This window comes from Hyaena hyaena, unplaced genomic scaffold (assembly GCF_003009895.1).
Source record: "Hyaena hyaena isolate Hyena2069 unplaced genomic scaffold, ASM300989v1 scaffold_406, whole genome shotgun sequence".
In the NCBI taxonomy this organism is placed as follows: domain Eukaryota; kingdom Metazoa; phylum Chordata; class Mammalia; order Carnivora; family Hyaenidae; genus Hyaena; species Hyaena hyaena.
Window position 1 is genome coordinate 187,455 of NW_024081038.1, and position 16,050 is coordinate 203,504.

Sequence of the window (16,050 nt, forward strand, 5' to 3'; positions counted from 1 at the left end):
GCCTGGAGCCTGCTTCAGATTCTGTGTCTTCCTCTCTGTCTCTCTGCCCCTCTCCTGCTCATGCTTTGTCTCTCCCTCAAGAATAAATAAACATTAATAAACTTTGAGTCTGACTTCCATCATTGAGGGACTTGCTATAGGTAAAGTCCCTCTTCTCAGTGACCATTGGGTTCCTTCCTCCCCTGAACCTGGCTATTCTTTTTTTTTTTTTTAAAGGTTTTATTTATTTCTGAGAGAGAGAGAGAGAGAGACAGCGTGAGCAGGGGAGGGGCAGAGAAAGAGGGAGACACAGAATCTGAAGCAGACTCCAGGCTCTGAGCTAATTGTCAGCACAGAGCCCGATGTGGGGCTCGAACCCACGAACCGTGAGGTCATGACAGGAGCTAAAGTCAGCCGCCTAACTGACTGAGCCACCCAGGCGCCCCTGAACCTGGCTATTCTTAACTTTGTATGCAGCTGCCAGAGGGGGCTGGGGTAATCTTGGAGCCTCTCCTCTAATCCCCAGTCCTTTGCTCTGTTTTCCCTCTGCCTCTGCTTCTCCAGATCTTATATCTATCAGAAGCGATGGGTGAGACTGGATGCCGATCATCTGAGATACTTTGACAGTAACAAGGTGAGGCCCATGTTGATCCCTGGCAGGACCTCTGTTCCAGCCTGGCTCTAAGCTGACCCTTAACACTAGGCTCAGGTGGAGTCCCTCCCCAGACCAGTCCTCACCGGAGCTCCATTCTGACTCCTTGCACCGTGTCTTCCTTACCCATTGGCCTGCTGTAGGCCATGGTCAGGGTCAGGGTCAGGGTCAGGGCTATCCCTCATCACCTGTGGAAGACGGGGCTGTAGCTTGCTTTTGTTTCAGCTGAGGTCAAGGGAACCATGGAGGAGCTGGGCCTCTGGGTGCCCCACCCCCCCCAGTACAGCTTCCCTCTCTTCCCCAGGACGCCTACTCTAAGCGCTTTATCTCTGTGGCCTGCATCTCCCGCGTGGCTGCCATTGGGGACCAGAAGTTTGAAGTGATCACAAACAACCGGACCTTTGCCTTCCGGGCAGAGAGTGATGGTGAGGGGCAGGGCAGGGAGAAGATTGGCGGCCTGGCCCAATAAGTGGGGGGAGGAGAACGAGGGCACATCTGCTCCCCCTCCATCAAACCCAGAGAAGAGTCAATCCTCTATGAGGTAGAAGAGAGAAGGGGACACTCTCTGACCAGCTCTCTGTTTGAGACACCCACTGAGTCCTCAGAATCATAGATTTCCACTTACAGGGGAGGTAGGCTCCGATAGGTGAAGCGGCTTGCCCAGTGTAGCTGGGATTGGAGCCTGAGCTTATCCAAGTCCAAGAACTCACAGATAGTCAGAGACGGGTGGGATGGTCTGGGTGGGCTTGCTGGCAGATGTGGTGCCTGAGGAGCCTGGAATGGAGAACGCTTAGGGGGCTCAGGGCTTACTCTTTCCCCTTGGCTTGCAGTGGAGCGGAAGGAGTGGATGCAGGCCCTGCAGGAGGCAGTGGCTGAGCAGTATGCCCGGGCTCGGATGTCTAGCACTTATCCGTTGGGTATTCGAGGCTCAGAGCCACCTGATCGTGCTGGCAGCCTGGAGCTACGTGGTTTCAAGAATAAACTGTATGTGGCCGTGGTTGGCGACAAAGTGCAGCTGTACAAGAATCTGGAGGTGCGAAGGAGTCAGCCAGATTGCTAAAGCCCTCCCCTGCCCCCTGCTTACTTGGTCCCTCAGCCTCCCCAACACCTACCCTGGTCCCCCAGCCTACCCCCTGCCCACCTCGTCCCCCAGCCTCCCCTTTCCCTTTCCTCCTCCCCCTGACTGAGCTCAGCCCTGTGCCGGCCACCCTTCCTGCTCCTAGTCCTGACCCTGTCCCCTGCCTGGTTCCTGAGCATTACCTTCCCGTCACTGCCCTGCCTCATGCCCTCCCTCCCTACTGCTACATGGCCTCAGAGCCTGGGTCCATTTACCCATTTCCAGATTCCTGAGTCCTCCTTTATCTCCTTCCAAGGTACTTCTCTAGTCCCTAAGGTTCTACCTCCCCTTCCTCTCTGTCCCTCCCTGGGCCTTTGAGCCCTGCCCCCCAAGCCTTGCCCTTACCCCTTCCCACCTACCTGCCAGGAGTACCACCTGGGCATCGGCATCACCTTCATTGACATGAGTGTAGGCAACGTGAAGGAAGCAGACCGGCGCAGCTTCGACCTCACCACCCCCTACCGCATCTTCAGGTGAGCCTCCCTCCCTTCACTCACCTGCATCATAACTCCCTGTCAGATTTTCTTGTGTGGGAAGCTGCTCCTTCTAGGATGGATTTCTTCCCTCCCTTTCTAGCCCTGACCACCCACACTGGTCCGGTACCTCCACTCACTAACCTGTTCTGATCCCTCCCTTCTAAGAAATCTCACTTTTACCCCACGCCTCTCTAACCATCGCTGTCCGCACCCCCCGCACCCCCCCCTCGTTCCCAGGCTGTCACCTGCCACCTCTGAAGCACTGTGCCATGCCCAAGTTCAAATCGTGTGTATTAGCCTGGCTGCCATGCATGACAGAATAGGACAGGCTGGGGGCTAAAACAACAGAAGTTTATTTTCTCACAGTTCTGGAGGCTGGAAGTCCAAGGTCAAGAAGCCATCAGGGTTGATTTCCGGTGAGGCCCCTCTTCCTGGCTTGTAGATGGCCACCTCCTCACTGTGTCTTCGTAGGACTTTTCCTCTGTGCACATGCAGAAGGAGAATGCGCTTGCTGGCATCCCTTCCTCTTTTTGTAAAGAAACCAGTCTTATCAGATTAGAGCTCCACTCTTAAGACATTATTTAACCTTAAGTGTCCGACTTCGGCTCAGGTCATGATCTCATGGTTCGTGGGTTCAAGCCCCGCATCGGTCTCTGTGCTGACTTCCAGTTCAGAGCCTGGAGCCTGTGTCAGATTCTGTATCTCCCTCTCTCTCTGACCCTCCCCTGCTCACGCTGTCTCTCTCTCTCTCTCAGAAATAAATAAAACATTAAAAGAATTTAAAAAAAAAAAAAAGGACTTTAACCTTAATTACCTCCCCCAAGGCCCTATCTCCAGATGCAGTCACACCAGGGGACGCAGTTCAGTCCGTAACATTCTGGGTCCACCACTGGGTCACTGTGTGGCTTGGGCAAATTGCTTGACCTCTCTGGGCCTCGGTTTCTTCCTCTGTAAGACCACAGTGGTCTTTGTAAAGACCTTTGTCACCCGATGCAGTATGCAGCAATTGCAATCAACACTGGCACCATCACGCCTCCATCGTCATTTCTCCTGCCCTCAGCTCAGATCTCTTCTCCCGCAGGGCCTTTCTCCTCAGTTCCACCTGTGTGTCCAAGTTTGGTGGATTCCTCCTCGACTCCCTGTACCTCTCAGGCCCCCATCTCCACCCATGGGGATGCCTGCCTCTCCCGCTCAGCCCTGTGCACGCCCATCACAACCCCTGCCTTGCCCCCATCACTCTCACACCATTGTCTGGTGCCTCTCCTCTGTCCCTCCCCATTTTGTCCCAGGCCAGGGGGGCCCCTGGCGGTGGCTGGGTTCCTTCCTCGCCCATTGGCTGACTCTCTACGACTTCCTGCAGGGCCTTTTCTTTTCTTTTTGTTGAAAGCCAAGTGTTTTATTTATTTCTTGCATTTGAAGTTCTCTTTGATGACATCATTGGCCTGAGATTCTTTGCTGTCATCCTTAACTACCATGCAACTGCGACCAACCACCTTCCAGCATTTTCCTTGGCTGTCAGTTTTACAGAGGCCTGCCTGTTCACCTACTTCCTTGTTGTCATCAACCTTATTTAGGTCGATTAAGTGTTCAGTACAAGGGCCTCCACCCTCCTGACACAGGTAGGCTGAGACAGGACAGTTGGATGTAAGAACACAAAGACGGGCTTAGTGCTTAGCTGAGATCTTGGCAGCTTGCAGGTTCCACATGTCAGGCCTTCATGGATGAGCATGGTCTTCAGCACCTCTTATAAAGCACTACTAGAGCCTGTCGCATCTCTAATAGCCATGCCTTTTTTGGCCATGGTGGTGGGTGATGGGGGTAGCTGAATCTTGAATGCACACATATGTGGTGTGGTGGCAGCAGGGAAAGAAAGAACCAGAGGAAGACCCCTCGGTATCCTCTCCTGCACCCCATGGAAACCCTCCACTGCATCCGTTGTCCTCTGGGTGCACTTTGCCCTCTTCTGCCTGGCACAGGCTTGTCCCTGTATGTCTCGCAGCCTCTTCTCTGCAAGTCTGCCCATCCTGCCCGCAGGTCCTGGAATATCTGTGTGCTGTCCCATTCCTTTGCACATGTTCTTCCCTTTGTCAAGAACTCCTTTCTGCCTCTTCTGGCTAAGCCCTTTTCATCTGTCAAGCCTTAGCGCTGGCATCCTTTTCTAGTCTCTGGGTGGGGCAAAGCCTACTCTGGGCTCCCTCAGCTCCTGTGTGTCTCTCAGGTTCATAGTGTCCTTGCCTTTGTCCATGCCCACCTTCCCCACAGATCCAAGACGCCTCCCTCTTCCGGTTATGAGTGCTCAATGCCTTGTTCCCCACCCTCACCTCATGCTGTGCCTCCTTATGCTGCCCGCTAATATCTCTGAGCCCTTTCCCACCAGCCCTCACCCCCCACCCCCCACCCCTGTGTCCCTAGCTTCTCGGCTGATTCGGAGCTAGAGAAGGAGCAGTGGCTGGAGGCCATGCAAGGAGCCATTGCCGAGGCCCTGTCTACCTCGGAGGTGGCCGAGCGCATCTGGGCCGTGGCCCCCAACAGGTTCTGTGCTGACTGCGGGGCTGCCCAGCCTGACTGGGCCTCCATCAACCTCTGTGTCGTCATCTGCAAGCGCTGTGCAGGTGTGTGGGACTGGGGCACCAGGCTGAGGCACGACAGGGCTGGTGTGTCGGGATGGTAGGTGGCCTGTCTGGCTGGAGGGGCTGGATCCCAGACGATAGTCAGACCATTGCTGACGAAGTTGCGCCTGTATGCCAGGCCTTTCCCACTGTGGTTAGCACACAGTCCTGAGATAGTAAGGCAGGGATTTGACTGCTCATGCCACAGGTAAGGACACTGAGGCACAGAGAGGGAAAATGGCTTGTTCAGGGTGGCTTGGCAAGTAAGCGTGCATTTGAGCCCAGGCCTTTTGGGGTCCAGCATCCTGTCACATCAGAGAGGTGGGAAGAAGTGAGCCAGGAGGGGCTGGCAGGGCTTTGCATGCAGTGGGAGGGGCTAGTGTTTCATCTGGAGGTGATGGGAGACGGGTGGGAGGGAAATGGTCAGATTTGTGCCTCAGACTCTGGCTGAAGGGTGCAGTCTGAGTTGGAGAGGTGAGACTGGAGGCCAGCGGGGAGGCTGTTAATGGGTCCATGAGAGAGAAGAACAGGCCAAGGCCTGGTCTGCGGAAGCACTGGAATAGTCGAGGGATGTGCAGGGTCTGTGGTGTAAAAGTCCCAGGGGCAGATCAGGTGAGGAGGGTGAGAAAGAAAGAAGGTGGAGCCCAAGATTCATTCATCTGTTCAACTGGCATTTACTGAGGGTCTGTGGTATTCCAGACACCATGAGGTGTTGGGGATTTGGCCCTCATGGGAGCTGACGATGCCCAGGTAGCAGCTTTGGGCAGCCTGAGATGGGGATCCGGGGCAGGGGACACAGTTCAGAAGAAAGCGCTGAGCTCAGTGAGAAACCCTGTAGCCTGTGGGACACCTAGGGCAAAGGTCCAAGAGGCCTTGGGCTGTGAGTTCTGGGTGCAGGAAAGAAATGACTCAATTTAGAAAGGTGTCAGTCATGGAGGGGTGTGGGTGGCTGGAGTGGATAAAGTGCTCGGTGAGAGGTTGCAGAGGGCGCCAGGCTGCAGCTGGAACCAGGCGGTGCTAGGTACTCCTTGTGCCCCTGCCTCCTCCCTACCCTGGGGCACCTTTGTGCACCGGGAGCTGAGCAAGGCTGAGTTCCCCCCAGCCTGCCCTCTCATTCCACAGACAGTTACTAAGTGCTCACTTTGTGCTAGACTTTATTCTAGACACAGAGGCTAGACCCTAAAGCTGACAGTCAAGGTTCCCGCTCTCAGGCAGCTTACATTCTAGTGAGGAGAGGCAGAAAATACATATATGAAACAATAGAAATATCAGGTCATAAAGTGCTAGGCAGAGAATGTGTTTGTCAGGAAGCTAAGATGATGAGTGAGCTGAGATCTGAATGTGAGGAGTGAGCCAACCCTGGGGAGGTGAGGGAAGAGAGTCCTGGGAGAAAAAACTATGAGTGCAAAGGCCCTGAGGCAGGAATGAGTTTGGTTGATTAGAGGAGGGAAGAGAGTATGACCTAGGGGGATCGAGGTTGGGGAAAATTCTGAGATGAGGTTGGAGAAACAGGTAAGGAATTTGTATCTAATTCTGGGGAGCCATTGGAGAGTCTAAAGTGGGGATTTGGATTTTAAAGAGATCACTCTGGGGACACTTGGCTGGCTCAGTTGGTATGTGACCCTTGATCTGGGAGTGGGGGGAAGAGGGGGATGGGAGGGCCATGAGTTCAAGCCCCATGTTGGGCCTAGAGCTTACTTAAAAAAAAAATCAAAAACATTACTCAGGCTGGGCTGTGTAGAGAATGGCCTGGGGGGAGGGGGGAGGGCACTGCTGCGGGAGCCCAGGTGACTTTACAGGGCTCCATTTTGTGGTGCCAGGAGCGGGGATGTGTGTGGCTGGTTTCCAGAGTGGTGTGGGAGTGACCTCTCCCTGTCTGCCCTGGATGGGCTCTATGGGGAGGCGAAGGTGGGGAAAGGTGAGTGCTTCTATGAAGGGGAGGGCCCTGAAGACCCATAACCCCGAGTCTGGCCCTCTGTCTACAGGGGAGCACCGCGGCCTAGGCGCTGGGGTCTCCAAGGTGCGGAGCCTGAAGATGGACAGGAAGGTGTGGACGGAAACACTCATTGAGGTGGGTAGGCCTTGTTTGCCGCCTACGTTTGGGGTCAGTTCCACTCAGCTACTGCCTGGGTCTCCCAAGCCTTCTCCCCTATCTCACAGACCCTGGCACCCTGGAGCTAAAAGAGACCTTTAGGATCATCTAGTGGGTGGGGACTTTGGAAAAGTTGGTTTTTGGCAAAGTCAGCAAGCTAGCCAGTGAGCTAAAAATGTTTTTACAGTTTTAAAGGGTTGTTAAAAAAAAAAAAAGAAAAAAAAAAAAAAGGAATATGCAACAGAAAGTGTCCTGCAGAGCCTAGTTTGCTTCATCTGCGCTCACATGTGCCGGCGGGAGTGAGTATGTACGTTTGGGAGCATACTTATATGTGCATCCGTGCCCATGTACGTGGGGTCCCTGGGTATTGATATGTGTAGTCAGTCACAGAGGAGCACCTGCAACAGGAGGCCGGCCACACGGGTCTTCCTGACAGCCCCAGCCAAGCTGCAGACCCCAGAGCAGATGGGGTGTCACCTCTCCTGTGAGTTAGGGTTAGAATCCCCAGATTACACGAGGACATTGAGGCCCAGGGAAAGTGACTTGCCCAAAGTCATGGAGTAAGTCAGTGGTGGCGGGGCCTGTTTCTGCTTTGTTCTCTTCTGTGACCCAGCACCCCACACAGGACCTGACATGGAGGCAGGGTGGGGGGCCAGGAAATGGCTGTGGAATGATCAACAGGATGAAAGGATTAATAGACTAGTCCCCTGGTTACTGGACTCAGCATCTCCTCCCCCAGCATTAGCCCCTGCTCCTCCTCCCCTGAGCCCAGAGAGGAATGTCAAGGACAGGCAGGGTTTCCAGAATCCCTACCCACTCCATTGGCTAACAGGTTAGCCACCGCCCCCAACCCATGACCTTTGCCCAAGCTGTGATAGCCTCAGGAATACAGAGTTCCAGATGTGGGACCAGGTGGGGGAAATAGTAGGGCCCCCATCCAGGCACCAGGCTTGCGTCTACCTGGCAGACTGTCTGCCTCTTGTCCTGTCGTTGAGCTCAGGGACTGGGCTTGGGCTCACAGCCATCAGCAGGCCAGGCTTCCCCTCAGCTTCCCTGATTGGAAAGTGGGTAGGTGGCCTGGCTCTCCCAGCCCCTTGCCTGACAATCTCAAAGATTTTATCAGACACGGGCCTCTGGACATAAGCTGCGCCTCTAACCTCTTACCCACACCCACAGCTCTTCTTACAGCTGGGCAATGGCCCTGGGAACCGCTTCTGGGCAGCCAATGTGCCCCCCAGTGAGGCTCTGCAGCCCAGCAGCAGCCCCAGTGCCCGGCGGCGCCACCTGGAAGCCAAATACCGTGAGGGCAAGTACCGCCGCTATCACCCACTCTTTGGCAACCAGGAGGAACTGGACAAGGTCAGGGCACTGGGCCTCTAGGGCTCCTTGAGACCACCCACTTTCTTTCTGCTCCCCTCATTGCTCTCTGTGTCTCAGCTCGTCTTTTGCATCAGCTCAGAGTGATGAGCTGGTATATGGGGAAACTGAGGCCTGGAGGGCCGAAGGGCTCTGCCTAAGCCACAGGGAGAGTTGGAGCAAAGCAAGGAGGAGTCAGGCCTGACCCTTGGGCCAAGGCCACATCCCCAGCATCTGTCTGCCTCCCGCCCCTCTTGATTCCTCTGTCTTCCGAACCGTCCTGCTCCTTGTGAATCCTGCCAAAAGGAGTGAACTTGATGGGGATGCTATTTCCTGTCAGGCTCATGAAAAACAGCTGGCTGCTCTGACCCACCCCCATCCATATCCCAGTCAAGATGAGGCCCCACATGGGCCCCAGGCCCTGACAGGCTGGAAGCCAAGCCCTGGGCCCTGGTTTGGCTCAGCCCGAGTGGGAGGTAGCCTGCTCCGAGGCAGGGGGATGCCACTTGTGACCTCTGATTGGCCTTCACCCCCTCCCCCAAGCAGCCCCACCCAGGCAGGCTCAGTCCAGCTAGAAGCCCAGTGGGAGCCAGACTTCCACCTCCCAGGAACCCAGGCGTCCAGCCCCCAGCCCAGCCCAGTCTAGCCCGCCAGCTAGGAGGGGCAGCAACTCCCATTGGTTGGGAGGGCTGGGCAGGCAGTGAGGAATTCAAATGTGGGAGGAATTAGCTACAAAGCACCCCCCTCTGTCCTTCCACAAGGCAGAGGGAGCTTGAGATCCTCTAGAGAACAAGCTTGGCGGCTGACTGGATCCCAGGGGCTGCCAGCAGAGGTGAGCCCTGGGCCGCTGGGATCCCCAGCCTCTGTGGGGCAGCCTGTACCCACCCTCTTCACCCCTTGGCCTTTCTCTTTCTCCCTCTCTCCTCTCTATCTTCTTCCTGCCTCTTTTCTCTTTCAACCTGAGGATAGGCCCTCAGACTTGGGTGACTCCTTCCACTTCCTCTCTTCCCCCATGCCCCCTCTCCGACCAGCCCCCCACTCTGACTTAGGCTAACCCTACCGTCTTCTCCCCTCCTCCCAGGCTCTGTGTGCTGCAGTCACTACCACAGACCTGGCTGAGACCCAAGCTCTCCTGGGCTGTGGGGCGGGGGTCAACTGCTTCTCAGGGGACCCCGAGGCTCCCACGCCCCTGGCTCTTGCAGAGCAGGCAGGCCAGGCACTGCAGATGGAATTCCTACGGAACAACCGGACCACGGGTGAGTGGCTGATGGGACCATCCACCTCAGGAGATGGGGCCTCCCTGCGGCCACGGCCTGGCCCTTTGGAAGGGGTGCTAGGTGGGGGTTGCCAGAAGTGGTGTATCACACTGTGAGGTTAGATATGTATACCACCTGGGCTGCGATGGCAGCTCCCTGAGGGGCTCTACAACAGTGTATAATTTGGGGTATGTTTGGGTTTGCATCATGTCAGTGTACATTTGTGCATCTGGCTTCTCCTTCGTATGTGTGTCCCTTTGTATCTGTCTCTGCATCTCTTTCTGGATTTGTGGCCCCACAGCAGGGCCTTCTGTGTGCCAGTGTCTGTGCATCTCTGAGCTGCTGCACGTCTGTTGTTTCGTCACACCTGGGAGTATCATGGGCTTTGGGGTTTGTGTGTGTGCAGAGTATCTGAGTTGCTACGTGGGGGTTGCATTTCTCTATATGCGAGTGGCCCACAATGGCAGCCCTGTCTGCTGCTTTGTCTGGGTGGGGCCCGTCACAGACTGGGGTTGGGGCCCATTTGGCTATCGCTCTCCGGGTGTGTGAGGAGGGGATGGTGGGGGTGAGCAGTGCTGGTCGTGGCCCAGGGCTGGCCTCTGGGGCCATATCCCAGGACTGCGGGTGGAGCTCAGCGGCCAGAGCTTGGCTCAGGGCCAGGGGTGGGTGGGGTGTGCTGGGCTGGAGCAAGCCCAGGTGTCCAGGGAGGCCCAGGAGACCACCCAGCTGGCTGGGGCTCTGCGGCCTCTGGGAGCAGGGCTGGAGCCAGGCTGCTTCCTTAGGCTTTGCAGTGTCTGAGGCGAGCCTCCTTCTGGGGATTGTTAGTGAGTTTGCCAAGACCCCTTGTTCTAGTATGCTAGCCCTGTGCCTCAACAGAGAGAGTGGGGTAGGCTGGGCTGGGGACTCGGGGGGCTTCCTGGCAGGGGAGGTGCTGGAGCTGGGCCTTGCAACTAGGGTGGAATTTGCACATGTGGGAAGAGGTGGAGAATGACTCAGGCAAAGCCCTGGATGTGGCACTGAGGGCCTGAGGGTGATAGTCAGAAGGCTGGTGACTTGGATGTAAGCTCGGGTGCTCAACCCAGGCAGGGGCAGGGGGGAACACCCTTGGATGGCAAGCATGAGCAGCCATTCCTCACCATACATTCCCCTCAACACTTTCCCTAAAGAGGTACCTCGGCTGGATTCAGTGAAGCCCCTGGAAAAGCACTACTCAGTTGTCTTGCCAACTGTGAGCCACAGTGGCTTCCTCTACAAGACCGCCTCTGCCGGCAAGCTGCTGCAGGACCGCCGTGCCCGGGAAGGTGGGTGCTCGGCCAGACCCTGTTCTTGCCATGGCACTCTGACATGGTGGCAGGGCCAGAGAAGCCAGGGCTGGCTGCGCCGGTGGACACAGGAGGGTGCCAAGTATACTCGGGCAGAGTCATCCTAGAGGGCTTCCAGGCTGTAGTCTCTGGTACATAGTAGATGCTTAATAAATGGGCCAGTAGGGGTGGGAGTGGGGCATGGCACTGTGGAGCAAGTCACTGCTAGAGTTCCTTCAGGCTAAAAAGCCTTGATTCAGCACTTGCTGGGTGCTAGGCCTCTGGTATTTGGAGCCAGACAGAGCAAAGCTCAGAGCTCCCTGCCTTTGTCATCTCTGCCTTCTGTTTGCTCCCCAGCTCTGAGTACAGCCCGCAGTGCTCCCCATATCCCACAAGGACCTGCAAGTCAACCCTCCCACCCTGTGACTTCTGACCCCTCTCCCTCAACTCACTCTGCTCCAGCTTTACAGGCCTCTTTGCTATTTCTCAAACATGTATATTCACTTCCACCAGGGCCTTTGCATTTGCTCTGCCCCCTGCCCCTAATGATTTTCCCCAAAATATCTGCATGATCATTCCCTCACTTCAATCAGGTCTCTGTTTACTTTATTTTATTTTTAATTTTTCAGTGTTTATTTTTGAGAGAGAAAGAGCTCGAGAGTGGAAGGGGCAGAGAGAGAGAGACAGAGGTTCCAAAGCAAGGGCTGCACACTGACAGCAGTGACCCCAATGAGGGGCCAGGACTCGCCAACTGTGAGATCATGACCTAAGCCAAAGTCAGACACTTAACTGACTAAGCCACCCAGGTGCCCCGAGTTGGGTCTCTATTTAAAGGTTACTGCTTAGAGAGGGGGCCAGGGTGGCTCAGTCAGTTAAGCGTCCATCTTTGGCTCAGGTCATGGTCTCACAGTTCATGTGTTTGAGCCCCATATTGGGCTCTCTGCTGTCAGCGTGGGGCCCACTTTGGATCCTGTTTCCCTCTTTCCCTGACCCTCCCCTGCTCTCCCACATGCTCTCTCCCCCCCCAAATAAACATTAAAAAAAAGTTACTCCTTAGAGACTTCATCCATAACTATTTTATCCAAATTAGCATGCCCTATTTACTTTTACCCTAACTTCATCCCACTCACTTATCTGATGTTAATTTGTCTGTGTATCCATTGATTCTCTGTGCCACACTAGAATGTAAGCTCCTCTCGGCCACCACTGTAGCCCCAGCACATAGAACAGCTCCTAGCACAGTGGGCACTTGACAGATATCACAGGATGAAGAGCGACTGAGGCAGGGCTGCTACTCCTGGAGGGGCCCAGCTTCGGGGGCAGGCTCTGGGACACACTGCCCTTGGAGGGCAGATGGCATATTCTCGCAGATAGGACAAGAGACAGTGTCTGCTGCGAGAACATTATGGAGACCATTGCTCTCAGCACCCCTCCGTGACACCCTCTAATACCCAGAGAGATTTCTTTGGAACTCTGTGCTGTTCACCACCTCACTGCCCCTTGGGGCATTGCCCCTAGTCTACCTCCTTCTGCCTGATAATGTCATTTATGTAACTTCTTGAGTCATTCTTTTTGCCCTGGGTGCCAGGAAGCTCTGAGCCAATGTGAGCTCAGTGCTATGAACTATATAAGCTTGCATGACCTTGACATTCTGTTCTTTCTCCTGCCTTTCCTGGTCCAGATCCCCATTTCTGTTCTTTTATGAGATCTTGTCAGTTTCCTCAGTGCCATTATAGGATGAAACATAAAACAATGTGTATCACTGCCAGGGGAGGGTGGGAGCATGGGGTGGGGACGGAAGCTTCCTCTGACATATGGGCTGTTCTTAAAGGATGGAGGGTGTGGATGGAGGGAACAAGGTGAACAAGAGTAGGGAGGGTGAGGTATATGCCCAGGAGTGGTTGGAGAGGTGGGTAAGGGCAGACCCAGCAGGGCCTTGAATGCCAGTCCGAGGTAGATAGAATAAGGGGGGCATGGGAAGGACGGAGTCTGGTTTTAGCTAGATCACTTTTGAATTAGGAAGAAATGAGTCTAGGAGCCAATGAAGAAGTCACTGCAGTGGTCCCGGGGAGAAGTGTGGGCTAGGCTGGGGCGGCAGCCCACTAGGAGGAGGATGGAATTGGGGGAAGCTTGTGAGTTAGAATGAAGAGGACATGAGCCAAGTGGGAGCGGGGGCCCAGGGAGGATACAGAGGTGGTTTTCAGGGGAGGGCAGGGGCTCCCTCATGGCTCCCCTGCCCAACTTCTTCCCAGAGTTCAGCCGACGCTGGTGTGTCCTTAGCGACGGGGTCCTGAGCTACTATGAGAATGAGCGAGCAGTGACCCCCAATGGCGAGATTCGGGCCAGTGAGATTGTGTGCCTGGCAGTGCCCCCTCCTGACACCCATGGGTGAGTATTCCTGGGGCGGAATCACAGACTCTTATTGCTGTAAGGTCCAAGCCCCCATTGAGGAGACAGGGAAACAGGCCCAGAGAGGGGCAGAACCTTCCCAGGGTCACACAGCAAACTAGGGCTCTGCAAGGGCTGAGCCAGGTCTCCCAAGGTCCCAGTCTAGGGCTTTCCTGGAGGCAAGGCTGGGCTGGGTGGGTCATGGCTGGGTTGAGCGGGCCTGAATCCTGACCTGTGTATCTGCAGCTTTGAGCACACCTTTGAGGTGTACACGGAGGGAGAGCGGCTGTACCTGTTCGGTCTGGAGAGTGCAGAGCTGGCTCGTGAGTGGGTCAAGTGCATTGCTAAGGTGGGCCTGAGTTAGTGGGCAGGTGTGAGAAGTCTGACAGGGGCTGGGGTGGGACCTCCCAGCTGATCCCATGTACCCCATCTCCCCTGCCTCATGAATGGAGGGAGCAGACATAGGGCAGGCTTCTTGGGCCAAGGGCCTGACATAATCTGCAGCCCCCTAGACCTGTCTCAACTATGTGGAAGAAGGGCTGTGAGCCTTGTACTCCATAGGTGCTCAGTACATGTTTAATAATGAGTAACAGCCATCTTAGGATAGATAGTGCTGAAGCCAGGGAGTGTACGCATCTTGTTCAGGAGCAGAGGCAGGGAGGCTGCAGAGCTGTGTCCTGGGGACTAGAGCCAGGTTGCCTTCTGGGGTCCCGTAACTCTTATTTATGTGGTCATTGATTAATCATCTGTGAGCCTCCTGATGATTAGTCCTCTGAGCTCCGGGGACCCAGATGAACCAGTCTTGGTCCTGGCTGTTCAAGAGTTCTTTGTTGCTGGGGGAGACAGCTGAGGCCCAGACAGCAAGAATACTGTGGTCAGTGCTGCAGTAGAGGACAGAAAAGGGACATCCCTGAAGGTGTCTTGGGACGTTTTCCTGAGGAGGGCACATATGAGTGTGTATGAAGTGGGGCATGATACCTGAGTTCATTTACTGTGCTAGGTTCTGCTCTGGGGAAGAGAAGAGGCAGCAAGGTGGGAAATGGGTGTATGCCTACAAGAGAAAGAACCCGGGTCAGGGGGTGGGGGTGGGATGTGGGGGTGGAGCCAGGCATTCCTGTTGGCTGTTGGATGCTGTCACTTTGGCTACCTCCCCTTTCCTCTGGCCTCTCCACCAGGCGTTCACACCTCCCCTGGCTGAAGATCTGCTGGCCCGGGATTTTGAGCGGCTTGGGCGCCTACCCTACAAAGCTGGCCTGAGCCTACAGCGGGCCCAGGAGGGCTGGTTCTCCCTCACTGGCTCTGAGCTCCGTGCTGTCTTCCCAGAGGGGCCCTGTGAAGAGCCGCTACAACTTCGGAAACTGCAGGAGCTTTGTGCGTGGACCTAGGCCTGGGCCCCCAACTTCCAGGGCACCCTATCCTGGGTTCTTATGTCCTCTCCTGCCCTTGGGGTATATCTCAGTCAGTAACTCCATGTATTGGCGGGGGGGTCCCAGGGATGTATGTGCCCAGAGAGCCTCAGGAGGGAGTCGGTTGGGTACCATGAACAGGGCCTTACCTCGACTGGCCCCTCCACAGCCGTCCAAGGGGACAGCGAGAACCAGGTGCTGGTGCTGGTGGAGCGAAGGAGGTGAGCCCTGGCCTCCCTGAGGGCCTCTGAGAAGCCTGCTGCAGTCTGACAGGCTTGGGAGGGGTAGGGCAGGGGTAGGCTCCCAAGTGACTGACTACCCCCCCACCCAGGACGCTGTACATCCAGGGGGAGCGGCGACTGGACTTCACAGGCTGGCTGGGGGCCATCCAGAAAGCAGCAGCCAGCTCCGGGGACACGCTGTCGGAGCAGCAGCTCGGAGACTCAGACATCCCAGTGATTGTCTACCGCTGTATTGACTACATCACGCAGTGTGGTAAGCCCCGCCTCTATAATGCAGGCCCCGCCCAGGGGACCCCTTGCCCCTCCCCTTCCCCCCTACGGCGAAACCCCGCCTTCCCAGGATCCCTCTGACCCTAGCTGAGAGGCCCCGCCCCCGGCTCAGTACCACCCATCTCCAGGCCTGACTTCTGAGGGCATCTACCGCAAGTGTGGGCAGACATCAAAGACTCAGCGGCTGCTGGAGAGTCTTCGGCAGGACGCTCGGTCCGTACGCCTCAAGGAGGGCGAGCAGCATGTGGACGATGTCTCCTCAGCACTCAAGCGCTTCCTGCGAGACCTGCCGGATGGGCTCTTCACTCGTGCCCAACGCCTGGCCTGGCTGGAGGCCTCAGGTGGGTCCTGTAGTCCTTGCCCACCCTGAGACCCAGGCTAGTGGTGCTCTCAGGATTCCCTCCCCTCCTCTTTAATCCATGCACTTGGAGGAGGCATGCCCCAGGGGGTAAGCGCTGGTCCCACTTCCTCCCTCTGCTTCTCTTTCTTTTGTCACTCTATACAGAACTAGGAAGTGCTGCCACCTAGGATGAGAGACAGAGCAGCCAGAGGCGTGGGACAGGGGAGGTGGTTATAGCAGGCTTCCTGACCTGATCTATCTCCCCCCACCCAGAGATTGAGGACGAGGAGGAGAAGGTCTCCAGGTACCAAGAACTCCTGGCACGTCTGCCTCCAGTCAACCGAGCCACAGTGAAGGCCCTTATCAGCCACCTGTACTGGTGAGGAACATTATTATTGTATGGCTCTGGGGGGAGGGGGTGGAAAAGGATTCTTCTGCTCCATCCTGGCTGCCTTCCCCACAGAACCGGGTAGGCCTGGGACCTGAATGTGGACTTTTGATGTGTCCTGATCTTGGACCCTTTGTCTCCCAGCTTACTTCCTGCAGGGTGGGAGATTAGAGGAGGT

The 16,050-nt window shown here is 55.8% G+C and overlaps 1 protein-coding gene across 8 annotated transcripts in view; it reads left to right on the forward strand.

The window, feature by feature from the left end:
• ARAP1 (ArfGAP with RhoGAP domain, ankyrin repeat and PH domain 1) overlaps window positions 1-16,050 on the forward strand; it is a 66,756-nt gene that overhangs the window by 40,141 nt on the left and 10,565 nt on the right. For all 8 annotated transcript variants that reach the window (XM_039251987.1, XM_039251986.1, XM_039251991.1 and 5 more), the window contains 16 exons: window positions 544-613; window positions 936-1,056; window positions 1,462-1,664; window positions 2,115-2,221; window positions 4,637-4,836; window positions 6,819-6,904; window positions 8,102-8,284; window positions 9,363-9,537; window positions 10,704-10,838; window positions 13,091-13,226; window positions 13,473-13,575; window positions 14,402-14,597; window positions 14,802-14,853; window positions 14,964-15,127; window positions 15,273-15,485; window positions 15,758-15,863. In XM_039251987.1, coding sequence (XP_039107918.1) covers window positions 544-613; window positions 936-1,056; window positions 1,462-1,664; window positions 2,115-2,221; window positions 4,637-4,836; window positions 6,819-6,904; window positions 8,102-8,284; window positions 9,363-9,537; window positions 10,704-10,838; window positions 13,091-13,226; window positions 13,473-13,575; window positions 14,402-14,597; window positions 14,802-14,853; window positions 14,964-15,127; window positions 15,273-15,485; window positions 15,758-15,863 — 2,250 coding nt within the window. The remainder of the gene's footprint in view (window positions 1-543; window positions 614-935; window positions 1,057-1,461; window positions 1,665-2,114; window positions 2,222-4,636; window positions 4,837-6,818; window positions 6,905-8,101; window positions 8,285-9,362; window positions 9,538-10,703; window positions 10,839-13,090; window positions 13,227-13,472; window positions 13,576-14,401; window positions 14,598-14,801; window positions 14,854-14,963; window positions 15,128-15,272; window positions 15,486-15,757; window positions 15,864-16,050) is intronic.